Source organism: Meriones unguiculatus, chromosome 6 (genome assembly GCF_030254825.1).
Source record: "Meriones unguiculatus strain TT.TT164.6M chromosome 6, Bangor_MerUng_6.1, whole genome shotgun sequence".
In the NCBI taxonomy this organism is placed as follows: Eukaryota; Metazoa; Chordata; class Mammalia; order Rodentia; family Muridae; genus Meriones; species Meriones unguiculatus.
This window is the reverse complement of record NC_083354.1, coordinates 51828248-51854996: the sequence shown is the minus strand read 5'-3', so window position 1 is coordinate 51854996 and position 26749 is coordinate 51828248. Positions and strand designations below refer to the sequence as shown.

Sequence of the window (26749 nt, the reverse complement as noted above, 5' to 3'; positions counted from 1 at the left end):
AACAGCCAGAGTTAGGTCCTTTCAGGGATGGGGCCAGGTGCCAATAGTATCAGGGTCCCGTGGGCCATGGCCAAGAGCTTGGGAATCCACAAAAGAGATGGCTCCTCTCCAGACTCGGGAAGTCCATTCTCCCAGCTAGAGCCTGCCTTTGGCCCCAACTGATAGATACGGTGTCCTTGCCTCTACCTGAACTTAATTCAAACCATCCTGCCCAACCCTAATTCAGGGCTTTTATTAGGTTTTAGGTTACTTTATGTGGCACAATAGAAATATTTTTTTCAATCTTAAATTAGAAACATACCTTGGGAGAATTTTTGAAAGCCTTTTGCAAGACTGTAGGGCAAAAATGTCTTCAACTCCGCAGCTGAAATCTAACTACAATGACCCCACCGGGGGACTGACATCAAGACAGACACGTGCCTCCCTGTAAAATATGCTTTCCCTGCCCCCGCTTAATAAAATTCGTCAACAATATTCCTCTAACTAGCATAGGGTGTCTGAATCCTGAAAGCAAGAATACCCTAGAGACGCCCCCAGGAAGGGCAAAATGAAATCACTCTGGCTGGCTCTTCTGACAGTCTTGCCCACCACCTCTGTGATGTTGCAGAGCAAGGCCTAGACAGAAACTGCTCTGGGTGAGCCAGGCCCAGATCCCTTCCTTGCCTGGCACTTTTAGAAACTCCAGGCAAGTGTTAGTGGGAGCCAGTATCCTAGTAGGGAGTAAGCTGGATATGAAGACAGAAGGCATGAACTCCAGGTACCCAGCCATATCTAAGCTAGGCAATTCTCTGCTGCCTCCGAGGAACGGTTCCTCTCCTGAACACCCTCGTGTGAACACGTGGTCTGAGATGAGGCACTCCAGGAGCCGATGACATCTAGGGTTTACCTCCTGGACATCAAAAGGATGGATGATTGATCAGGCTCATGAACTGGAATGTGCTGTGCCCTAGTACTTGGGGCCCAAAGCAACATTTTGGAATCAGTGATTGTGTTTTGGAAAGAAATCAAAGCAATGGACAAAAGTCAGCTGATAATGTCAGAGAAAGACAATCGTGAGAACATGTGTATGTTTGTCCTATTCAGGCTATCACATTTTCTTGAGGTGAACCAAGAAACTCTATACTCTGAAACCAGAGTATTCATCTCCAAGGACTCCTTTATCCCTTTGATTAGACTAGTAACTCAAGGGCAGAGCAGCTGACCAGCTTGACCCCACTGATGTCACACCGGAAACAGGACAAGCACTGAACCAGGAGGGCAGACAACTTCTGGACAGAATTGGGAAAGATGGTTCATTCCCCATGGCACTAAGAAAGATGACCTTATGCTTGCTACCCACCCACCTGTACCACCTGGCTGAGTGGCAAACGCCAGGTAGAATAAAAACCCAAGTGCTATAGTCTGAGTTGTGTAGGCCTGCCTGAGGGCTTCACTGGATACCCACCCACCCACAGCTCTGCTTCTGGTCCTGCAGCCCTGGATCTCAACCCGGCGGGCACCAGTCACTGCGCTATAAACAGTTCCTTAAGGAGACTGGGCCCTCAGGGAACAGTTAGGAGAACTGAAAAGGCCATAGGTCTAATGGGCATGTCACGGGGGGAAAAACTTAGGTGGGCTAAAAATCCCAAAAAGGCTTCCTAGGAAGACAAGACTGGAGTTGTCCTTAAAGGTAAGGCAAAAAAAGGGACATTACTTAGTCAGGTGGGTCAGTCCGTGTGGCAACATCCAGATGGAAATAGACACTGTGTCAGGGACAGGCAGGGTGGGGCAAAGGGCTTGCCTTGCACTGAGGCACACATAGCTAAGTTTCAGCCTTGAAGCCTCATTTTCAAGGTGTTCTGGAGACCCCTCAAGCAGTGCCAAGAGTGCTGAGCCTCCCGCTCCTCAGCCTCACGCTGAGATTTTCACGGTGTATGAAGTCATGGAAGATGCTGCCTGGTTCTGCCGCCCTTCCCCCCACCCCCAAGTCTAGTCCCAACAGTCTTGTGTGGCACCTACTCCCACAGATAAATCCCCAAGATCAAGGTTCAGTTTTCCCTACCTTGGAACGTGGGAGTCAGAGTGAGTGCTGGGACCTTAGGCACAGACCCCAGGTGCTGGGCTGGCTGGGACACAGATTTCAGCCAAAGGTTGGCCCCTATCCAAACTTTGCTTTGAGAATAGCATTCCACTGCACTAGAGAGCCACAGAGCATCACTGCACCAGGGAGCATGGAAGGGGGATGGGAAGGAGACTTGGTAGCCACACAAGCATCATGATATGAGTTCAGATCCCAAGAACCCACATAAGGTTGGATACAGCAGCTTGTTTATATAATTTTAAAAATTTGTGTGTGTGTGTGTGCACATGCATGTGTGCACGTGCGTGTGTGCATGCCATAGGTGCTCAAAAGGACAGAAAACACTACCTGACCCCTTAGAGCTGGAGCTACAGATAGGGTAATTATGAGCTCCCCAACATGGGTGCTGGGAGTTGAACTCAGGTTCTCTCCAAGGTAACTGTGGTCTCTCCAGCCCTGAGAGGAACTTTACATGGCCCTACTCTTCCCTGTCCTCCCTCCACAGGAAACCTGCCTCCCTATACCCCAGCCACATGTGCCAGCCTTGGTCACAGATAGGCATACTCTAAGGAGAGTGTGAGGAAAGGCCAGGCCCATGCTTCAGAGGGGCTGTCAGGATGTGGGAACAGGCACATGCTCAAAGAATGTGGAGGTCAGAGAAATGGAGCCAAGGACTCAGGCAGTGCAGCCAGATCCCACACTTTAGCAGTGGAGGACCCAAGGCCAAGCAGGGAAGGGCTCTAGGCCGCAGCGTACAGAACGGCAGCTCTGGGCTGGGCCTGTGTTTCTCTCTGGGCAGAATTGAGCTTAAAATGGCACTTGGGCTACAGGAGCCTGAGCAGCCCACAGCATGCCTCTTCCACTCAGGGGTCTGTGATGTCCCCCTTAATGGAGCAGAAGCTGAGCTTCCCTCCCTCAGTGCTCAGTGTCCCAGGATAAGAAGAACAGGGGGCTACAGAAGAGGAGAGGCTCAGTTCTCACCGTGAAAACACCTCTGCTCACACCTGCCTACAGCTCTGCCCTTCAGACACCTCGGCTGAATCTTCACCTGTCCAACAGGGACCAGCAAGGTACCTGCCTCAAAGGAGCTGGGGCGGGATTCACCAGGTCACACACCTAGCATAAGCATGTTCCTCCTCTCTGTGAAGACTCTCTCCTTACCACAAACCCATGCGATGCCCCGGGACTCCAGCAAACACCTTCCCAGTCTCTCCCACGTGTGAAGCATTTAGCTTCGAGACATGGGATCAAGGCCCAGCAGCAAGCATTTCTCTTCCGAGTCTCATCAGAGCCTAGTCCACCAGGAAGGACAATTATACTCTGGCCATAGCAGTCCCTCCCACTCCCCCAAAGAACTGACCGATGGCTTGTATAGTCAGTCAGCGATCTATGACTTTCCAGGGCTGCTTACTTATAATAGACCATCATGCCCAGAGAAGTTCCAAAGGTCTGGCTGAGGTCATCATAGCAGGCTGGTATCAGCAACAGGAATGGGGTATGAGCAGATGAGTTTTACTAGTATCATACGGCTGAGTTTGGAGAACATACCAGCTTGGATTTCCATTTCAGGCCCTGCAGTTTCTAAGCCTACACAGCCTTGGGCAGGACTCTTAATTCTCTGAATGTCATTTTCTTTTGCAAAATAAGATAACACCTTAGTCCCAGAGTAGAGACAAGGATGGCGGGAGATCTCTGTCCATAAAGTGTCAAGTGTGGTATGAGGCACGTGGATGGGCTCAGCCACCGTCCCATCTAAAAAAGCCAGAGGGCAGCGACACAGTGAAAAACCATCAAGTATCAGGGAGCAGGCCTCAGTTCTAGAGCGTTCTCAGAACAGCAAGAAGACAGGAAACCACACAGGAGCTTGTTTTCAGAGACAAAGGAAAAATATGATTAAGCAGCTTGAGAATGCTGTTATACAAGAATGACAATATTTTCCTTACTAGGGCTCTTGTATGTCAACAGCTGATAGGGAATGGAAGCAGCCACCTCAAGGCCACTAGGTACCTCCAACAGCACAGCGTGGTATGTGAGTCCTTGTGGAGGATGGGTAAGCTGGGACACAGCGGGCTCAGGAGCCAGCTTTGGAAGGTCTGGGTTCCACAGCCTGTGAAATGGGGCTGTGCAATAGGCACCCAGTCTAGCCACGGCTCCTCCCTCTGTTTCCGATTCCAATGAACTGGACCATTTCAAAGTCATGGGCACGAGGCTGATTTAGTCAGGCCCAGGAAGGGAAGGGGCTGCTCCCTAAGATTAACCAGCTAATATGGTACAGCCGTACAAGAGCAGTCAGAGTGAACCCATGCTGCCAGACCACACCTCTGCCCCATGGGACTCTGCTCATTTGCTCAGCCCCACTGGTAACACAGAGATGAGACAGACCCCTCCAGCCCACAACCAAGGCCTCTCAGCAACTGCCACCCATTCACTGTCTGGTCCTGTCAGTTCTCTCTCTCTCTCTCTCTCTCACACACACACACACACACACACAGAGAAAGAGAGAGACAGAGACAGAGACACACACACACATGTACCTAAGACACAATGGGTGTTCCTTCAGCTTGCCACCTGTGCTCTGCTCACGCAGCCATGACAAGCTTCCTTGTCTTCTTTGCACCTCCTCTTCCCACGGCTGCTACGGTGCTCCGACTCTCTGCTCTCTGGTCTTGGGTCATGGCAAGCACTCTCCTGACCTTGCACATTCCAGCTTTCTGCTCCGATAGAAGTAAGAGAAGCACTGCCATGGAGCTGCTGCCCCCATCCACATACAGGGCGCTCTCCCCTGCCCTGACTTCTGCACACTGCACCCCGCCTCTATGGCCTACGTACTTCATAGCTTGTCCATGTGCTCTGCCTGTTTCTGTGGTGCCATTCTCCCCAGCAATGCAGGAAGTGCTCATTGTGTACATGCTGACATGACTTAGCATTACTAAGACTCCCTTCTTTTTGTAGAAGGCACCTGGGATTCCTGGAACCAATGACCCCACAGAGGCTAGGCTCCTCAGGCCCTGTTAATGTGCCCTAGGACCCACTACGCCTGCACCTTCCAACCAGAACCCCATGGTATAACACATCCATAGCAGAAGAAGGTCACCTTGTAGCTAAAGAGAATCAGAGAGGAGCCTCCTCATTTTCCTAAGAGGAAGGCTCAATTAATTTACTGACCCCAAAACCCTGAATAAACAGGGTGATTCCCAGTCTACTTCTGGAACTCCTCCAGATAGAGTCTTAAGGGAAGAAAGCAAAGCTCTGAGAGGAGTGTGCTAGAGCCTGCTTGAGCCTTCCAGAGTCCAGGTTCAAGCCCTCATTCTGATCCTTTCTACAACGCTATGCCACCTCCTCCATTCAATACCCTTAGAGGAGACAATAGCAAACCCTCAGTCCTTCACATGAGCCACCAATTTCAGATCTTGGGGACTCAAAGGAGAAGTAGCAAAGGCCTCTCCACGACTGGGTCCATCTCACAAAGTACTCCCCAAGAGCAGCTCCCTGTTCTTTGGAGGAACCTCCCATACCCTTCCCACATACTGGCTGGGGGTCAGGGAGCAGGAGGACAGGAACAGCACTGCTGGGAGAAGTGCTGTCTTCCCTGCAGGTAGTTGCCCCTAGGTGATGCTGCCAGGGCTCAGGGACATGTGAGAAATGTAGCATCGTCTTGAGAGCCAGGACTGGAGACCAGCGGTCTCTGTCCCCAATGTAGTCACAGGCAGGCAAAAGCTGGGAGACCTCTGAATGCTTTGCAATGTCTGCTCAGAGAGAGTTTTCCTGAGCAGCAGGTACCACCAAGCACTTATAGAAACTTCCCAGGCCCAAGCTCTGCTGGCCAGCATTGATCGTCACACCACCAGAAGCAGATTCTTGGGTCTGAAGGGGCAACTGGGGAGCTGATTTGAGAACCTGCCCCTGCCCCACAGGAATCCCCATTCTAGTTCTCAGGCCACATGGGTCAGGCACTGAAGAGCAAAGCTCTGCTTTCATCAAATAGCCAAGGATCATTGATAGTCAGGAACAGCCTGAGTCCATGTGCGAAGGGATATCTGTGGCTAGAGACTAGAGACAGAGGTCACTCCATCTTCGTACTGAGAGCCTCTGCCTGTCAGACCGTCTACTGCCTGGGCCACATAGTGTGCGCCACATGGCTCTCTCAGCTCAGTGCCAACAGGCCAGACCAGGGTGGACACTGGTTCGAGATAATTATTAATTATTCAAAATAATGAAAATGTCCAAGAAGAATCTGGCTTTTCATTCTAACAGAAATGAGTTGCAGTGGGCAGGGCCAAGAGACAGGGTTGGGGCCAAGGAGGCTCTGACAGCCATAGAGTGAAAGAACAGACAGAGCCTATGAGAAGGCTGACTTTAAAAATATTCTTACAGATTGAATCTGAAGTGTCCCCCACAGGCTCACATTTTCAGTGCCCAGATTGTGACAGATTGTGCCCAGATTATGCTGATGGTTCTGTATTCTTCAGGAAGGAAGGCCTGGTTGGCAGAAGCAGGTTAGTAGGGGAAAGACTTTGAAGGTGTGATACCCAGTTAGGGTTCTGGCCTGCTTTCTCTGCTACCTAATCAATGCATGTGAACCCTTTGCTGCTGCAGACTCCCACACATGAGCCTTCCCTGAAATGATGGACTGGATCTCTATGAAGCTGTGAGCCAACACAGTCCATCCTGAAGTTGTTGCTGTAAGGTACTTTGTTGTGTCATGCAGTCACAAAAGATAGATAATGCTGATTCTGGGATCAGGGGTCAGAGAGGACCAGAGAGGATGTCCAGACAGCCTGTAAAACCATGGCAAGTGCAAAGCCAGTTGAACCTTAAGAATCTTCAAGGTAAAGAACAGGGCTTGAGCTACAGACTGCACCAGCTCAAGGCTCTATGCAAGGAGGACTATATAGCTAGGGCTGTGCATCCTTGGAGCTCACATCCTTAAGAAAGACATGAGCGCTAGGCTGATAACAGCTCAGGCTCCACTGCTATGAACACAGGGATTCCAGGAGGCTGTGAAAGCTTACAGGAAGTATGCAGTCGGACTTGTCACCACAGTGACAGAATCTTGACATAAACTACAGAAAGGAGGACAGACCTTTTCTTGCAGGCATTTCAGAGTTTCCAATGCATGGCCTCCTGGCTCCGTTGCTAAAGTGACTTACCTCATGGCAGACAGAAAGAAGAGAGAAGAGGTTTGAGACAAGATATAGCTTCCCAGGGCATGCCCCCAAATGCTGGTGACCCACTCCTGAGGCTCTGCCTTCCGATAATGTCATGTGAGAACCTCTCAAATAGTCTCTTTCTTTCATACTCACGAGGGTGGAGAGTGGATACACTTCCTAATACTTATTGCTATATTGAAACTTTTGTCCAGTAGCATTCTTACTGCGGTCTGCTTGCTCCTCTCTGAATGGAAGTGAGGATTGAGATCCTAAGAGAAGCCCCCACTTCCATATAAAAAGAAAATATATTGCTCCCAATACACAAATGAAAATCAAAGCTCAGTTTCCCAGAATCTTTGTGATGCAGCAACGGCAAACCTAAGAAGAAAATTTATAGGTTGTAAATTTAGAAAGTCAAGAGAACTTAATGGTGCTCCTCAAAATGTTAGAAAAACAAAACAAATTCAAAATTGTAAAGAAATAAGTAATAAAAATTGAGGCTTAGAAGATGCCTAAGTCCTCTAAGTGCTTGTCATACAAGCATGAAGGCTGAAGTTCAGCTCCATGGAAAGGCAAACACAGTGGTATGCATTTATAATCTGAGCACTGGGAAACTAGAGACAGCTATATCCCTGGAGTACACTGGCCAGCCAGCTTAGCCAAATCCATTAGCTCCACGTTAGGGAGAGACCCTGTCTAAAGAAATATGGTGGAGAACAAGTAAGGAAGACACCAACATTTGCCTCCACATACATACACACATGCATACACATTTGTATGCACAAACACATACACACACATACAAAGAAAAAAAATGTAAAGCAAATTAAAATCAAGGCAGGAACTAATAAAACAGAAACCAAAATAATAATACAAAGGATTAAAGAAACAGTTTGCTCTTTCAAAAGATAAACAAGACCAAAGACATTAGTCTAAGCATCAAAAGAAAAACAGAAATTGAGAGCCTGTATTAAAATCAGAAACAACAAAGGAGTCATTACAATAAATATGACCAGAATCCAGAATATCATTGAAGAATATTTTGGAAATGTATGCATAACTGTACTTTTCAGTTACCTTATTGAATTCTTCACCTAACACTCTATACCACCCCAAACCCCCCTAACCTCCCAACACTAGGTAGGAGAGAAAGAAGGGTAGAGGAAAAAGGGGACAGAGATCTCTTTAGACTGCTTCCTGCTGATTAGAGGTATCAAATTCCTTGGAGCAAGTCCAGTCTTCATCTTCAGGATATCTCCAACCAGCAATCCAGCAAACAGCAAAAGCATCAGCAGAAACCAGCAGCAGCAGGAACCAGCAGCAGCAAGGGCGGCACAGGGGGAACAGCAAAGGCAGCAGCAGCCCCAACAGGCCCTCTTGGGGCTCTTGCATTTATGCCCTCTGAAGAGTCCCCAGAATTCTAAACATTAACTATCTGCAGCTGAAACAAGTCAGGCTCCTCCTAGAGCACGAGACTAATCATAGTCAGCTGCTGTGGACAATCTAAAGCAGCCCCCTATCTCACACATGGGATTAAAACAAAAACATATTCACATGACATAATTGCTTTTTTTTTAAGAAACCAAAATCTTCACTACATGTATATTCCAATATATTGGAAAATGTAGATGAAATAGATAAACTATGGGTCTTATCTACCAAAATTGAGTAAAGTTGTTACTAAAAGCCAGAAAAGGGCCGTCCTCTTTCCCTTCAACAGGGCGGCTGAGCTGTGGACCCCATCATGCAGATCTTCATGAGGACCCTGATGGGCAAGACCATCACTTGTGAGGTTGAGCCCAGTAATGCCATGGAGAATGCCAAAGCCAAGATCCAAGCCAAAGAAGGCATCTCACCTGACCAGCAGAGGCTGATATCCGCTGGCAAGCAGCTGGAGGATGGGCGCACCCTGTCTGACTACAATATCCAGAAAAAGCCCACCCTGCACCTGGTGCTGCGCCTGAGAGGCATCATCAAGCCGTCCCTCCGTCAGCTTGCCCAGAAGTACAGCTGTGACAAGATGATCTGCCCCAAGTGCTACGCACATCTGCACCCCCGGGCAGTCAAGTGCCACAAGAAGGGGTGTGGCCAGACCAACAACCTGCACCTCAAAAAGAAGGTCAAATAGAGTTGGGGTCATATCTGTGACTGGAGAAAAAAGAAAGCTGGAAAACATCTCTAAGGGTAATAAGATGGGAGCAGTAACACGCACATAGCAGGAATCGATGGATTTCCATTGAATTCTTCCAGATTATTAAAGAACTGATATCAATGCCCCTGAAACTACTCCATTAAATACAAAGAGAAGGAACACTTCCAAACTTATGCATAACCCAGATAACAAAGACAGGCAAGGACACACAAAAAGGAAAACTACAGACCAACTTCCTCAAAGAATACAGATGCAAAGTGCTCCATAAAACACTTGTAGACCAAGGACTGGAAAGATGGATGAGCAAGGCAGGGGGTGACCACAGTGACATGGTGTTTTCTATACGTAACAGGCAGTTGCACATAGGAACTGACAGCAGCTGTGGCTGCATGCACAGACATGCGCAAGATCATGCCAGACAGAATCCCAGAACACAAAATGGAGATGATCAGAAAATACCTCTAGTGGGGGGGGGGGGGGCTGCTCACGGCAATCAATGGCTGCTGGAAGGAGGAAAGTCAGTCTTCCTTGGGGATGTGGTCCCTGAGAGTCTACCCAGGTTCCAGTAGTTGGCTCTACACCCATGCACACACTGGAACACTAAGTGGACACTGTGGACTTAAGAAAAAGAAATAGTACGTGACACTGGAACAGAATAATGGGGTGGGGGGGGATAGGAGTAGAATTGGAGAGGTGAGTTTTGAAGGCAGATGTGATCAAAAGGCATTATATGCATGTATAAAAGTATAAATCAACAAAAGATCATACAAAATGATCACACTGGCTTCCTTACAGGAAAGGAAAAACTGAGTCCACATACGCATAGCCATAAATGTACAGAACAGAAATAGGATCAAGGACAAAAATTTCACTACCATCTCAAAGATACAAAGAAGACATTTAACAAAATTCAACATCCATTCATAATAAAGAATCCCTGAAAACGGTGGAATAAAAAGATCATATTTAAATATAAGAAAGACAGTAGATGACAAATCAACAGCAAATACCTGTAATAAGTGGACAGAAAAGTAAAAATATTTCCCCTAAAATCAGTAATGAGGCAAGGGTGTCTACTCTCATTATTCTTATTCAACATAGTGTTTGAAATCTTTGCTATAGTAATAACACAAGAGAAAGCAATAAAAAAGATACTAATGGGAAAGAAAGAAAGAAAGAAAGAAAGAAAGAAAGAAAGAAAGAAAGAAAGAAAGAAAGAAAGAAAATCATCCCTGTTGGCTGATTCTATAACTCTATACTTCGAAGATTCTAAAGACATCACAAGAAAAGTCATACATAATAAATACTTTCAGTATAGTACCAGGATGTAAAAATCAGTACACCAAAAAATGCTATCTTTTCTATACGGCCATGATAGAGTTGCTAAAAAAAATTTTTTTTAAAGTCAGGAATATAATGCCATGGAGAGATGGCTCAGAGGTTAAAAGCACTGGCTGTTCTTCCAGAGGCCCTCAGTTCAATTTCCAGCAACCACATGGTGGCTCATAACCATTTATAGTGAGATCTATTGCACAAACACACATGCAGGCAGAATGCTGTATAAGTAGTAAATAAATAAATCTCTTTTTTTATGTCTTAAAAATAATAAAGTATCTAGGCAAACACCTAAGCAAAGAGATCAAAGTCCTCTAAAATGAAAATTATAAAGTAGTGGAAAAGGAAATTGAAGACTCTGGGGGACTAGAAAGACCTCCATGATCCCTGATGGTCAACATTTATATTGACAAACATGGTCATTAGTACCAAAAGTAAACCACAGATTCAGTGAAGCCCCCTTAGAATCCCAATGACATTTTTGACAAAAATAGAAGAGGAACCAATCAAATACAATAAACTGAATAGTCAAAGCAATCTGAACAAAATAAACAATCTGGAGTTATCGAACTATCTGACTCCAAACTATACTGCTGAGTCATGGCAATAAAAGCTCTGGCACAAAAGAGTCATGTGAATCAGTGAAACAGAATAGAAGATACAGAAGATGCAGAAGATAAGAGTTCACACAACTGCCACTATCTAATTCCTTACAAAGATGCATAAAATTACACTGTAAAATAGAGTCCCTAACAGATGGTGTTGGTAAATACTTTAAAGGCCGTAAAGACCTTCTTATGCAGAAGACTGAAGCCAGATCATTATTTCTCATCTTGTACAAAAAGAAAGCAAATCAAGAAAGAAAGATAGAAAGGAAGGAAGGAAGGAAGGAAGGAAGGAAGGAAGGAAGGAAGGAAGGAAGGAAGGAAGTCAACTCAAAATGGATCAAAATCCTTAATATAAGACCTGAAACCTAGAAACTATTAGAAGAAAACATGAATGAAACCCTTCAAGGCACAGTCATCAGCAGCAAGTTTGTGAATAGGATTCAGATACCCAAGGACATACAAGAATAGACAATGGCATTTTATCAAATTAAAAAGCCTTTGTCCAGCCAAATTAAAAAGTAATGGTCAGCAGAGTAAAGAGAGAACCTGAAAAAAGTAGCCAATGTACATAAATAACTCAGAGCAAATAATTCACTCAGTAAATGGGTAAATGAACTGAGGACATTTTGAATAGAAAATTGCAATGGCTAATAAGTACATGGAAATACAAACCCAAAGTACATAGAGATTCTATCTCATTTCAGTCAAAATGGTTATCAAAGGGCACTTATTACTACTGGTAAGACTATAATTAGTCTAGCCACTTTGGAATCATTTTAGCTGTTCTTCCTCCCAAAACAAACAAGCAAAAACTTTAGAACTAAGCTGGGGGCAGTAACTTCTGTCAGTAAAGGCTTGTCACACAAACACAAAGACCTGAGTTCCACCCTTATACAACCATTTCAATCCTCATCGAACCACATTAACAAAACAAAACAAACGCCTGGGCATGATGATTCTTGCAATCCCAGCATGCTAAGAAACAGAGAAAAGTGAAGCTCATTGTTTACCCAGCTTTGCCAAGGTTCAGACCAGTGAAAAACCCTATCAAATAGAAGATGAATAGCACCTGCAGAATGACAACCAAGATTGACTTTTGGCCACCCCACATGTATGAAAACACATTTGCATGCACACACCCCCACTCCACAAATACACAAATACAAATACACACACACACACACACACACACACACACACACACACCATAATATTTCTTTAAAATCCAGGTATACCACTCCTGAGACTAAAATCCAAAGAATAAAATCAGCTTCCTGTATAGAATCCTGCATATCCATGGTCATTGTGGAACCATTCAATAACCAACATAGCATAAGCCTAACTGCCCATGAACAGATGGAAAGGTAAAGACATATTGAGTTTAAATGCACAATGGAATGTTAATTTGTCAGTAAAGCAGAACAAAAATCATATTATTTGCAGGAAAATGGATAGAACTGTACATTGTCCCGGTAAGTGAAGTAAGCCACACTCAGCAAAACAAACATCATATATTTTCTCTCAGATGGACAATTTAGAACAAATAAGAAAACAAAGCTAAGAGCAGAGTGTTAGGGCTGTGAAATGTGATGAGAAAAGTTGAAAATATAATCAAAGTAATGTATATGTATGCAAATGCCACAATGAAATTTCTTGTATAATAGATTGTAATTTAAGAAGTATAGCTTGTTACACTATATGTTGGCAAACATATAGTCAACACTTCCAACAAAAACAGATGAACATTAAATATGCCAGACATGGTAGCACTTGCTGTTATCTCAGTACTTGGGAGGTAAAGGTAGGAGGATCAAGAATTCCAGGTCATCCTCAAGCAGCTATATAGTAAGTTCAAGGACAGCCTGGACTAGAAGAAACGTAGTCTCTAAATTAATTAATGAATTAGTTAATTACTTAATTAATAAAATGAAAGCTAGATAAATGAAGAGAAGATACCTCATGCTTATGAGTTACAAACATCAGAATTGTGGTTTTTTTTTGGGGGGGTAAGGGTTTTTTTGGTTTTGTTTCTTTGTGTAAGAGAGAGACAGAGAGAGATAAAGAGAAAACATGAAGTTTGGTGGACAGGAAGGTGGGTCTGAGAGGAGTTGGAGGAGGGGGGAAACATCAAAATATATTGTATGAAAATTTTTAATTAAAAAAAATCTCATTGGGTGGTGGTGACACACGCCTTTGATCCCAGCTTCCAGAGGCAGAGGCAAGCGAATCTCTGAGTTTGAGGCCAGCCTGGTCTACAGAGCAAGATCCAGGAAGGCCAGGGCTACACAGAGAAAACCTGTCTCAAGAAACCAAAACCAAAAAAAAAAAAAAAAAAAGGCAAGAAGACATCAGTTTGGGAAGGAGACATGCTGGGCCGGGGCAGGGCCCTTGGCAGGGACAGTAAGGGTTGGATATGACCAAAACACATCATATATATCTGTGAAATTCTGAATGAATAAATAAAAACAGTATATTAAAAAACCTTTTTGATAAATCATGCCTGGAGAGACCATAAAATCAGAAGGGACAGAGTTGGGCTTATAAAATCAGTCATATATCACAGACCAGACGCTGTCAAAAAGGAAAGGAAACTAGAGAACCCATAGGGGAGATGGGCCCTCTGAGGCCCCTGGTCCCTTCTGAAAGAGCATAGAAAAGCTGTCCAGCTCTGGAAGGAAGGTCTCTTTGCACACGTTTACACTACAACCAAGCAATAAGAAATGATCCATGTTAGCAGGACTGTGCTTATACTGAAATTCTGTCTTAGGTGATCAGTAAACCAAGCTGCCACTAGCAGAAAGCCATGGTGCCCAATTGCAGCTTGGTCCCTGGAAGAACTTGGACTTCAAAGGCCAATGGAGGGTTGGTGAGATGAGTGCAGAAGAGACAGAAACAGGCGAAAGATGACACAGGGAGAGAACATGGGCTCTGAGGTGAACTCAGTAAAAGGAAATGCTACTCAGTGATCAATGCCACAGCTATGACTTCATTATTTGGAAGTAAAAACTGGAGCCCAAGGGAAGAAGGGACTTAGGGAAGGCTGCAGAGTGAACAGGATTCAACTTTATTTCCTTGCAAATGCAGCTAACTCTGGTACCTTCCCATGAGGTGCTGCTTGTAACAGAAACCCACAGGCTGGGTGATCACAACAAGCAAGGTTGGTGTGACTCACAGTTCTGGAGGCTGGAACGTTCCAGGCCAAGCGGTTGTGTCTGGTGAGTGTTGTCAGATCATGGATTGGCAGAAAACATCATATGACACTAGAGAAAGCAAGATGGCTGAACTTGCTTTTACAGTAAGCCTACTGGTCTCTTATTTACAAGCCTGACCCTGTGATGGGACATGAGTCCATTCATGAGAGCAGAGCATCACAACATAATCATGTCTTAAAGTCCCCACCTCCATGCTGTTGTATTGGGATTAACCCTCCAACACCTGGGCTTTAGGGGTACATTCATCCACATCATCTGATGGGGAAGGGCAGTTTCCTAGAAACTGGAACATGTGGCCTCTGTAGCTACCATGATGGAGGGTGGTTTTCCTACCATTCCAGCAGGACCTCCTGTCTTCACTTTGCACTGGGCTCTAGGTGAATGAGTTCCCTGTGTTCCCCCAACATGGTGACCTGTCTCACTAGGGAGCCTTCTCAGGAACCCAAAGCAATCTCTTGGGCCTAGCAAGCCAAGCTGCATACCTCTGGCTAAAGATCCCAGTGAGAAAGTGGAGGCAACTCTGGCCCTGACTCAGAAAAGGAGGGTCTCAGACTGCTCAGAGAGGCCTCCCTACCAAGTCTGGGGATCCCCAAAGGCAAGAACCTTTGGGATTCATCCAGGAACCAAGTACCAACCAGGAACATGGAGTCAGTAGATGCTAATCAGAGAATAATTATGTGGAGGAAAAAGAAAACACATTCTGAGAACTCTTGTTGCAAAGTTTTGAATTTTTTTAATGTTAATGAGATTACTTATTATCAGTTTCATGCTATAAATGGCCTTTAAGAGAAAAACATAAACGTTATGTCAGCCAAGCTAAATGGAAGAGGAGATTGCCACGTTTTTGGCCAGGCCAAGTGCTGGCTGGGGAACCTAGGATCCCCAAAGCTGGTGTTATAAAGATTGAAACTCATGAAAGTGGGAAAGAGAGAATTCCCACAACTAAGAGATTGTTCAGTAGCATAGGAAGGTGATGGAAGCCTGGAAGCCAAGAAGCCAGGGCTGCACCTCTGCCTACCTGATGGGTCTGCTCTTCATCCTCCCTCCTTGCCACCATCCATCCAACTCAAGCCACGTTCTGAACAGTCCACCTCCTGAACACCTTTCAACTCCTCTACTTCTGTCCATGACTGAGGACCCACCATTGGATCATCTCCAGTGAACAACCACTCCAGCTCCTTCCAGTGCTGCCTGGGGACAGGACCAAACCAATCTTTTCAGAACAGCTCTTCCTTCTGAGAGTCATGCTGTGTATCTTACAAACCCAACAAACAAAAGTTATGGATGAGAAAAGGAAAGTTTGGCTTTTATCAAATTTCCTACAATGGGCTCATTGGTGTGTGGTTCTTTTTTGGTTGGTTGGTTGGTTGATTGGTTGCTGTGGGTTTTTTGCTTGTTTGGTTGGTTGGTTGATTGTGTTTTTTTGGGGGGATCCATTTTTTTTATTTTTGGTGGTGGGAATTAGATCCAGAGCTTCACTCATGCTAAGCATGCTCCTTATCACTGACCCACGACCCTGGACAATATGCAATTTTAATAAAATTTCATTATTCATCATTGCAATTAAACTCACATGCCATGAAGTCACAAAGGTATCAGTAAGTTAAGTCTCCACATAGTTTATACTCCACAAAAGATAGAAGTTGACAGACAGAAACACAGCTCTGTTCACACACTCCCCTTCCTAACACGCTTACATAGTTTTGCCCAAACCCTAAAAAACTCCAAACTCCTTTCCTGCAGAGTGGACATGATCTGGCTCCTGCTCATCACTGCAGATGCTCATCTTGCATCTGCTTTGCCATGCCCTACAAAAGTCACCTCTCAGTTCCCACTACACAGCAATCCTCTCTGTCTTTGGGATCCTTGTGCTACTCCTATGTGAGGAAACCTGGTGAAATCTTGTGCATCTTCCTCATATTACCTGGAAAACACTCAGTTTAAAGTATAGACATTGACCTATTTCATCCATAGTTCTTACCAAAATCTGTAATGATGCTATTTGTTTATTTGTTCTTGACCATGCCTTTTCCAAAATGTTCCCCATCTGTAAGCCAACATGAATGACAGTACCTTGCACCCAAGGCGTACAGAGCCCAGGTGGAGCACAGCTAATGCTTCCTGTTCTCTGATGGGAAATTGGTGACTAATAAGAACAGAGTGCTGTAGCCACAGGTATATACACTCCTAGAATATGGGTAGAAGACTACCTACCCCAATAGAATGATATGACGATTAAATGAGCCTCCCCCTACACGGAGTAGATGCTCTTAATTCCCTTCTTAAATTCCCCCGCCTCCAAAGGAGAGTAACCAGGGATATGGCTGCCTCCCTGCCTCCTCCATGTCTACTCTGAACTGTGATGTCTGGGTGGGAAACAGCTTCAGGCTGCAGATGCTGTGACAGCACCGTTTAAATTGAATTACTCTGAAATAGGAGATGCCTTCAGCTCTCCCAGGGAGTTCAGAAGTGTTCGCCCTGAGAGTAGCTGCACACTGCACAGGAAAAGGCCTTCAAGTTGATAAGAAGTTGCTCAGATCACCATCTAAGGCAGCTCGTGCCTTTGAAATAAACTCATTCCTTATTAGCCCACACTTGGGATTCCCGGACTGAATATTATTTCGATTACACAAAACCCATTTTTAAGATTTTTTTTTCATGCCGTCAGGATCCTATGTAATTTCATCTCCCCACAATGTTACTGTCTTTCACATATACAGAGTCAATAGTCCTGATGAGAAAGGGGAAGAAAAAGAGAACAAGAACAGAGGCATTGCTCCAACCAGGGCTGGAGTGGGGCACTAGCTCCTCGCCAAGTCCCCATCACCAAAGCTGTGGCCAGAAAACAGCCACTGAGAAATGAGCGTTGGAACTGACTTAACAAAATTCTCCTTTTGGCAAAATAACTTTGGCTATAATTTTAAAAGATAAGGCAATTAGCTAAAAAAAAAAAAAAAATCATCCAATCTTAACATGATACTCAAAAATCCAAAAGTGATAAAAGAAAGAATAGGTGACCAGTTCCACTAAAATTGAAATATTCTGTACCGGAAATATGAATACCAAAAAAATGAAAACACAAACCATAGAATGGAAGAAAATACTTGCAAATCCTACATCTGCTGGGAAACTCTTAGCAAAGATATAAGAAAGAGCTCTTTCAGCTAAGAATAACCAATAAAAAAGCAACACAGCCTCTCTGGTGGTAGCCCATGCCTTTAATGCCAGCTCTCGGGAAGCAGAGGCAGTCGATCTCTGAGAGACATATCTCTTTAAAAAATATATATATATGTATATATATATATACATATATATATACAAATGATGAAGGTATGTGAAAAGATGCTCAACATCACTCCTAAATAGAAAAATGCTTAATGGGGCCTAATGGTAGAGGCCTCTAATCCCATCTACTCAGTAGGTCAAAATAGGAAGACTGCAAGATCAAAGCCTGCCTGGGCTACAGAGGATGGCCAAAGGCAACTTGGGCAATTAAGTGAGACCCTCTTCTCAAACTGAAAAGTGAACGAGGGACTGGAGACAAGTTCAATGGTAGGCCACTTGCCTGGCATGCTTAAGATCCTAGGTTCAAAAATGAAAATAGAAGTAAACTTTATAGTATATAAACTATATCTCAATGAAGTTATTACGAAAGTGTAAAGCATTCACTCGGTCCATCGTCTAAGCATCTCTCTAGGCAGTGAAGAAACAGCAAAACAAACATTGGCCTTGCTATCAGAGAACTGGTATTCTAGTAAAATAAGGAGTCTTAGTAAGTTAATAGCACAGAGAGAAGCAGACAGCTTAAAAGAGGCTCTCCAATCACAGTCAGCATGACCAACAGGCCAATGGGGAGTGAGAACGATGTGTGAGGTCATTTCTTCTGGGAACCCCACAGTAACCCCTGCTGATATTGTTCCTCACTTTTAAAATACTGAAATTTTTACATTTAAATTTTGTAATGAAAAAAAGGGCAGAAATTTCTAAAAGATTAAGAGATTTGGTTTGAAAGAGAAAAAAACTACAGCCAAATTTTAAGGAAAAGGATCTGGTACATATAAGTAGGCCAGATTCTGAGGCTCCTCAGAGCTCAAAGCTCCAGGAAGAAGAGAGTATTGGGAAAGAATTTCTCATGGGTCTCTCTTGTTCTTCAAGCCTTCTAAAAGCGGTGCTGGTGACTCTTGCTCCAGACCACCTGTTTTTTGAGACAGGGTTTCTCTGTGTAGCCTTGATTGTCCTCGACAGACTTTGTAGACCAGGTTCTTCATGGAACTCACAGAGATCCACATGCCTCTGCGTCCCAGAGTGCTGGGATTACAGGCGAGCGCCACTGCCCTGGCTCCAGATCGTTCTTTGGGAAATGCTTGAATAGGGAACAGCCGTATCAGACAGAAGAAGCATCTCTGCGGGAGCAAAGGGCAAAATTAGCTGCCGTCTAATACAAAAATCACAACATCGCTCTTCGGATAAATGTTGGGCTCACGGCCCATCATAAGTGAGGGTCTTCTTAACCACAGGGTCCTTCAACTTCAACAACTCCCAACGTGCACAGCATCTACCTGAGTCAGGTAGGCATCACCCCACGTGACTTGGTAAATTGACAAAAAACAAGCAGTGCAGCAACTTAGAGACAGAAGGGATTACTTCAACTCACACACTAAAGATGGGGTTCTTCTTAGTGGGGAAGGCATTAGTGGCAGGAGCAGGAGGCAGCTTCGATGCACTCAGTGGGGAGCCAAGGACAACAAATGCTGGTGTTTGGCCTGCTTTCTCCTTCGCATTCAGTCCACGACTCTACAGTTCACACGGAACGGTGCTGCCACATTTAGGCTATGGAGTCCCACCTCAGTAAGCACAAACTGGAAACCGCCTTGCCGAAATGGCCAGATATCTATCTCCTAGCTGACTCTAGCCCCTGTCAGATCAGCGATCATTAATGACCCACTGCAAGAACGAAACAACAAATCTACAGCCACAGAGAGAGACTTGAAAATGTCTCTCAGTAAGTGATAGACTACAAATAGCCAGTTATACAAAAGTGGTACTTCATGAGATGGTCTATTTAAAACGTGGCTAGTTAGAAAAATAAATATAAAATAATTATAATTAAGTAGAAATCAAGCTTTATACATAAGTTTCAACAGACACAATTTCAGATGTTCAATAAGTCATATGTGACCAGCTACTACTTCCAGACAGAGCAAATAAATGACATTGCTGTCATCTGAAGTTCTGTTGAACACTAGTGACATTATTTAAATGCCATATAATAAACTGAATTTAACTGAAAAACAAAGAAAACACAATTGCATTAAACACATATAAAATGCTACAAAGCATTGACTACGAGGGCACACATACAAAAAAAAAATCTTATAGTCTATGTTCACTAACCCAATATAAAGAATTAAAAACAAAATGTACACACATATGTTGTTGTGGCTAATATTTATTATTGATTTATCTTTTAGTTAAACAGTGGTTATTCCTAAACCAGCTGTATACCCAAATTACCACACAGAGACTAGGATTTATTTAATTAAATAAATTATAAATAAATTATTAAATAATTAAATAGGTCATTAAATAAATAAATAAATAATGCTGGGCAATAGTTACTCCATCCAAAACCTCCAATCCTGCATAGTTTCCTACATTATGCTTGCTTTTAGTCATATCTTAGGTCTGATTCATCTCTCCTGGTGGTTCCCAGTCCTGCCAATCTCTCCTCTTCGATTCCTCCCACTCGCTTCTTTCTCCTCCCCTCCAGACCAGGATCTCCCATCCTATTCTCTCCATTGCTCAGCATTGGATGGTTTTTTTATTGAAAATACAGAGAACAAATGGTGGCATGCTTACACAAACTTGAGACAGGTGATGCTTACGATAAACATGACAATGCAATGTCTGGATTGAAACTAGATAGTGGGGTAGAGAAATTAGCATTTGAATGAACAAGGGTAAATTGTATACATTCCACAAGAACATTATAACAACACACATATGAAAACACACACATACATATGGAAACTCTAGTTCCTACCTATTTTTTAAATAAAAGGGGAAATCTGAAAAGAAATTTATCAACTAAGATGAGATTAAAATTCCGTATTTTTAGGATGTAACCAGCAGGTTCTCAAAGGATTTCCATTCCTAAATGCATGGGATGCAACCAGCACACTCAAACCATCTGCACCCTTAAATCCTTTTTTCTGAGAAGGGTGGTAAGGGGGTTGGAATTAAGGTGATTTTTGGAGACCAATAATCACCAAAAAATAGGGGGAGAGAACTTCATTTTTAAGAAACTTAATTAACAAACTCCCAAATGTTAAAAACAAATAAACACTCAGTTGTATTTATTTATGTACTGTATTTATGAAGTGTCCCAGAGCACAGAGAAAATCAAATCAATGTATCTCACCTCACACAACTGTGAAAGAGCTGAGAACACACACAACAAACAACAAGGTGCCAAACACATGTATGAGCCTAAAACTCCTATATGAGACCATCTTAGAGCACACAGTCTATTTAAATATCCTCTCTTTTCTTTAATCTTTTGAAAAAAATGATCAACTGAAGAAAAAGATATTCAAGCTAATAATTAGTGAAAAGCTTCTACAAAACTTGAATAGGAGAGAAACTTCGAAGGGAGGCTCAAAGGTTAAAATTCAACCAGAAATACTTGCTTGCACCACTGCAACACAAGTGGCTAGAGATGGCCCCAGCAATGGTGCCAGGTGTACTGGAAGTAAGAAGCATGCCCTCACTTGCAGGTGAAAATGGTGCCCTGGTTAGTGAATACCAGAGAATAAAAAAGTACACTAATCATGAGTTCACTAAGAACATTAAATGTTTGGAATGAACAGTAAGAACAGGAGGCAGGACTGAAGAAAGAGCAAGAAATGAGCTAAAAGTAAAAAAAAACAAAAAAACAAAGAAATGAGCTAAAAGTAAATACAAGAATGAATCTAAAACCTTCCCAAGACCTATGTCAAGAAACTTTTAATATTCTATATTAAGAAAAAGAAAAAAGCCAGCTGTAGTGTTCCTGGACCAAAAAAAAAAAAAAAAAAAAAAAGCAAAATTATAAAGATACCAAGTACTGAGCCTGGAGAGATGGCTCAGAAGTGAGGGGCACTGGCTGCTCTTCTAGAATCCTCAGGTTCAACTCCCAGCACCCATTGATCGCTCACAACCATCTACAATTCCAATTCCTGAGGATCAGATGCCCTCTTCAGATGCAGGCAGCGAGGATGCATGTGGTGCACCAATATACATGCAGCTGAAACATGACATTTTTGAACAATTCATGAAATTTTTGCAACAATTACTAAGGAAAAGAAAAACAAAACAAAACAAAAACCAGGCCAGGGATGGTGGTGCATGTCTTTAATCCCAACAACCCAGGAGGCAGGGCAAGCCAATCGTTGTGAGCTTGAGGCCAGCCTAGCCTACATATGAGTTCCAGGCCAGCCAAGGCTACAGAGTGAGACCCTGTCGAAAAACAAAGACAACCCTGATGTGTAGCACACTTTCACTGTTGGGGAGCTTGATTAAGTTATTAGAAGGAAATACATAGCTTTAATTTGCTCAGAAAATTCTATCGAAGAAAGTGACACCATTTTTGTACAACAAAAGATAACATAGTCTAAGCAGAAAGAAGCAACATACTTGAGAAAAGATTAGAAAGCATTACAGCCCATAATATGCAGCTCACCAGAAAACTCCATATACTAGGAGACCATGCAGTGGCCAAAAGGAGCAGATCACTTATGAAACACAAGTACATGCCCAGTGAAGTAGACGCAAATCCCCATCCCTAACCTAGAAGCTATAGCCAATAGATAGCTTCTCAAAAAGAAAAAATCTCGGGGTCTATTTCCCAGAGTGCCCAGCCTACAGCAGTGTTTGAAAAACTGGGAGTTACATTTTTTGTCTGCAGAAACTTGGAAAATGTATATAAATCTATTTTTTCTAAAGGAGTCTCACTGGGTATACACACCCTACATAAGAGCAAGACCCACGTCCAGCAGTAGACGGCCAACAAAAAGTTAACTCAATGGTATTTTGGGGTTGTTTGTTTTTTGTTTTGTTTTGTTTTGTTTTTGCTCTTACGGTGTTTCCTTCAGGTTTCTTTTTGCTGTTATTATTTTTTACTTTATAGGTCTTTTGCTTATATATTATGGTTTTCTACTTTGTTTGAATGGGTTCTCTGTACATACGAACATGGACCTCAGTTTTGGTATATGTTTCTTCTGCTTGCTTGCTTCCTTGTTTGCTTTCCTTTTTGTTTGAGTTTTGTTTTTCTGAGACAAGATTTCTCAAAAAAGATACCACAGTAGCCATGGCTATCCTGGAACTCACTCTGTAGACCAGGCTTGTGTGCCACTATACCCGCCCTCCAATAAAATATTTAAATGTTTAATTTCACCATTACTTGTGAAAATTCTAATTAAAGCATCAAGGAGCTTAGTGTGGCACCTAGTAATCAACTTTTTTGATAAAAAATTCCTGTGCCAACTTAAAACATATTTCTTTCTTTCTAATAATTTAGTCAATTTCTCCACTAATAAAAGATTACATCTGAAGATGGCTGTACACTTCTAAACGGATATCCAGATGTCTCTACACTGGTTCTGAATAATTAAAATATTAATATGCTCAGTCTCAGTATTGCTTGTAAAAATACTAAGACAGCAAGAAGCCAATAATAGCACTATACACCTGTAGTTCCTGCACTGGGGCACGGACAAGAATCACAGTGAGATCAAGGTCAGGCTGAAGTACATAGCAAAACCCTGGCTTTAGAGAAGAAAGAGAAGAGGAAAAGAGAACAGAAGAGAGAAGAGGAGAAGAGAAGAGAAGAGAAGAGAAGAGAGAAAAACCTTGCTGTGGTGGCACACGCCTTTAGCTCCAGCACTCCGAGGCAGATGCAAGCAGATCTCTGTGAATTCGTAGGCCAGTCTGGTCTACCTAGTGAGTTCCAGGACAGCCAGGACTACACAGTGAAACCCTATCTCAAAACACACACACACACACACACACACACACACACAGAGAGAGAGAGAGAAATGATTCAAAAACACGACAAGAACATGGTAGAATCCAACTACACTAGAGAAATGTAAGACAACAATGAAAACTGACTTCACAATTAATGTTGAAGTCTCAATGATGCAATGACCTCTATGCAGCAAGATATGGAAGAAAGATAGTAAGAAGATGCCAAACGATAAAATGTGAGATGGATATTTATTATGGCAAAATTGGACAAGAGAAAAGGCTCAGCAGGCTTCTAGGCAAAGGGCCTAGAAGATACACATGGGAATTTGAAGAAAGGAAATAAAATGAAAATGTCTAACTACAAACACAGTACAGACACAGAAGACAAAGTAGAGAGATAATGCCCAAACTTTGCAGGGTAGGGAAGAAAATAAGTGCAAAACGCGTTTTAAATTTGTGTTACTTTTCAACTTCCAAGTTTGGATCACTTTTCCTATATAAAAGAAATGTTGGCTTTATACACTGACTATGAGGTAGAGAGACAAAACAATCAAGACTGACTTATTTCCTAGCAAAAAGCCCGGCTTCAAGATTAAAGAAAAATTATTCTCGGGGCTATGAGACATAAAGACCAAGTAGAAACAAGCAGGCCAGCCTGAGATTTGTCTACAACATACGGAGCTAGGGTATATTCAAGTAGCACTGCAAAATTTTCAAAGGAACAAAGAAGCAAATCTCAAAACTTTCACAAGTCCTACCGCTCGCTGTCAACTCTAAAGGCAACAAAGAATTTTAAACATGCAAGAATAAAATAATGTTTGGGACTGAACCTGGAATTTGAAACTGAAAAAGTAATACCTTTTACAAAGGAAGTAAAGAAAAAAGGGGGGGAGAGAGGGAAGGAGAAGGAAAGAAAGAGGGAAACAGGGAGGGAGGAAGTAAACTGTCAAAACATGTACAAGGGCTAATATGACAGAGACTATAAAAACGCCAATTGTTTTATTTTTGTTTTGAGACAGGGTCTCACTATACAGGCCAAGCTACCCTTCAGATGCTCAATTCTCCTTCTTCTGCTTCTACACTACTGGGATTATCAGCAGGTGCTGCCATGCCCAGCAGGAAAACTCTGATGAAAAAAACAAAAACAAACAAATTAAAAAAACAACCAACTTTTTCTACATTGGAGAGGCAGTTCATGTTCGTTCTTGAGAAGACTCAATATTGTCAAGATGTGAGGTTTTTTTTCCACTTTGACCTACAGATTCAACCAAATCCAAATTAGGGTTTCAGCCTGCTGTTGTGTGGGAACTAACAATTAGGCCTGAAGATGTGCAGAGGGAGGCAGAGGGCCTAGAAGAGCCAACACAAAAGGAAGGAAAACCAAAGCTGAACCTCAGCTTTCTTGCACAGCTGCACTGATGGAGACATGGGTGTCAGAGAAACAATTGTCAGATCAACAGAACAGAGGGCAGAGCCCAGACACTTAGCTATTAAACGCACTGTCCTGGTTTGCTTTTTGTTGCTAGGATAAAATACTCACCAAAACCTGCTTGGGGAAAAAAAGGGAGTTTATTTCACCTTATACTGTTCAGTCCACTGTCAAAGGAAGCTCTCAGAATTATCCTCCAAGTACCCATGAGAGCTTATTAAGCCCCAAGCATTCCATGGATTTTTTAGCCCAAAGTTCCAAATGATACCACAGTGCTCCCCAAAAGAAACATGGTCAGGCCCCTCATAGCAACACCCCACACTGGGCACACAGTTCTGTATTAGTCTTTTTTTTTTTTTTTTCCCTTTGTTGCTGTGATAAAACATTGACCAAAACAAGCTAGGAGAGGAAATAGTTTGTTTTAAGTTACACTTTACAGTTCATCAGGGAAAGCCAGAGCAGGAGCTCAATCAGGAACTTGGAGGCAGGAATTGAAGCACAGCCCACGGGGGAAACTCTGTTTATGGGCTTGTTGCCTGTGGCTCATTTAGCTGCAGTTTTTATACAATCCAGCACCAACTGCCCAGGAGTAGCACCAGCCACAATAGGCTGGGCCTTCCCACAACAATAACAATCGAGAAAATACCCAACGGATATAACCATGGAACAATCCAGTGGAGGCAATTCCACAACTGTGGTACCCTCTTCTTAGGAGGGAGGGAGAGAGGGAGGAGACATATGGACATAAACCAGGAATATAGCCAGTAAGTGGCAGAGCTGAGATTTAAACCCAAGCAGTTAGAATCTAGACTCATATACTTAATCAATAAAACATGGATAGGCAGTTGGATGTCTGTATTTGAGGTCATCCTGGTCTATACAGTGAGTTTAGGGACTGCCAGGACTACATAATGAGACCCTGACTTGAAAACACAGAAAAACCATACTGCAGATCAATATCACTGTGAAGTTAAATTGTAAATACACTGGCTAACAGACTCCATTTCAAAACTGTACCATTAGGGCCATGGAGTTGGTTAAGAGCTGGCTTCAGAAGCCTGCTGCTGAAGTCCCATCCACAGAACCGTTAAAAAGGTGAAAAGAGAGGACTAACTTCACAAATGCTGTGAACACATGTGTTCCATGACATTGTACACACACACACACACACACACACACACACACAGTGAGAGACAGAGAATGTGAACAAGAGAATCAGGGGAAAGAAGAATAAAGCTGAATATAAACATAAATGACCAAATCTAGCTATATTTCTATGCAATGAAATGACCTCATGAAAGAGAAGTTATGAAGCCATGTTCATTTTGAACACAGCATCTCAATTATGGTCCTTCAGTCAGTAGCAGGACAAATGCAAAAATTCTTGAAACTTTTTACTAAGTTTTTTGTGTTGATAAAAATCTTTCAAATCTAAAGTTAATTTGTTTGGGTTATACAAATGAATCAATTGATAATTAAATTGACAGAATCTGGGATTTTCATCCTGAAAAAAGTGAGAGGGAAATAAGAAATGAGGGAAGATTTGCCAAAAAAGCTAAGACTTATGAGACCTGGAGGAACATAAGTGTCTCCACTGTAAGGGCAGACAGACAACCATATGATCTCTCTGAGAGACAGACAGAATGATAAAGCCGGTGCAGCAAAGTAATGATAATAATAATAAAATATGTATAGTGGTTCTTTTTGTGTTTTTGTTGTTTTTTTTTGTTTTGTTTTGTTTTGTTTGTTTGTTTTTTGAAACAGGGTTTCTCTGTGTAGCCTTGGCTATTCTGGCCTC

The 26749-nt window shown here is 43.0% G+C and overlaps 1 protein-coding gene across 2 annotated transcripts; it reads left to right on the top strand.

Annotated features, from left to right (window-relative positions):
• Positions 1–8926: 8926 nt before the first annotated feature.
• Positions 8927–9354, top strand: LOC110548403 (ubiquitin-ribosomal protein eL40 fusion protein-like). Of its 2 annotated transcripts, XM_021636610.1 has the most exons (2): positions 8954–9056; positions 9144–9337. In XM_021636610.1, the coding sequence occupies exons 1-2, from the start codon at positions 8954–8956 to the stop codon at positions 9335–9337; spliced, it is 297 nt and encodes a 98-aa protein (XP_021492285.1). The 2 variants fall into 2 exon arrangements, with proteins under 2 accessions (XP_021492286.1, XP_021492285.1); XM_021636611.2 differs by having other exon boundaries at positions 8927–9354.
• Positions 9355–26749: the final 17395 nt, after the last annotated feature.

Bases quoted from the DNA above. Each gene is read 5' to 3' on its own strand.
- LOC110548403 (XM_021636611.2), top strand. From the start codon at position 8,954: ATGCAGATCTTCATGAGGACCCTGATGGGCAAGACCATCACTTGTGAG.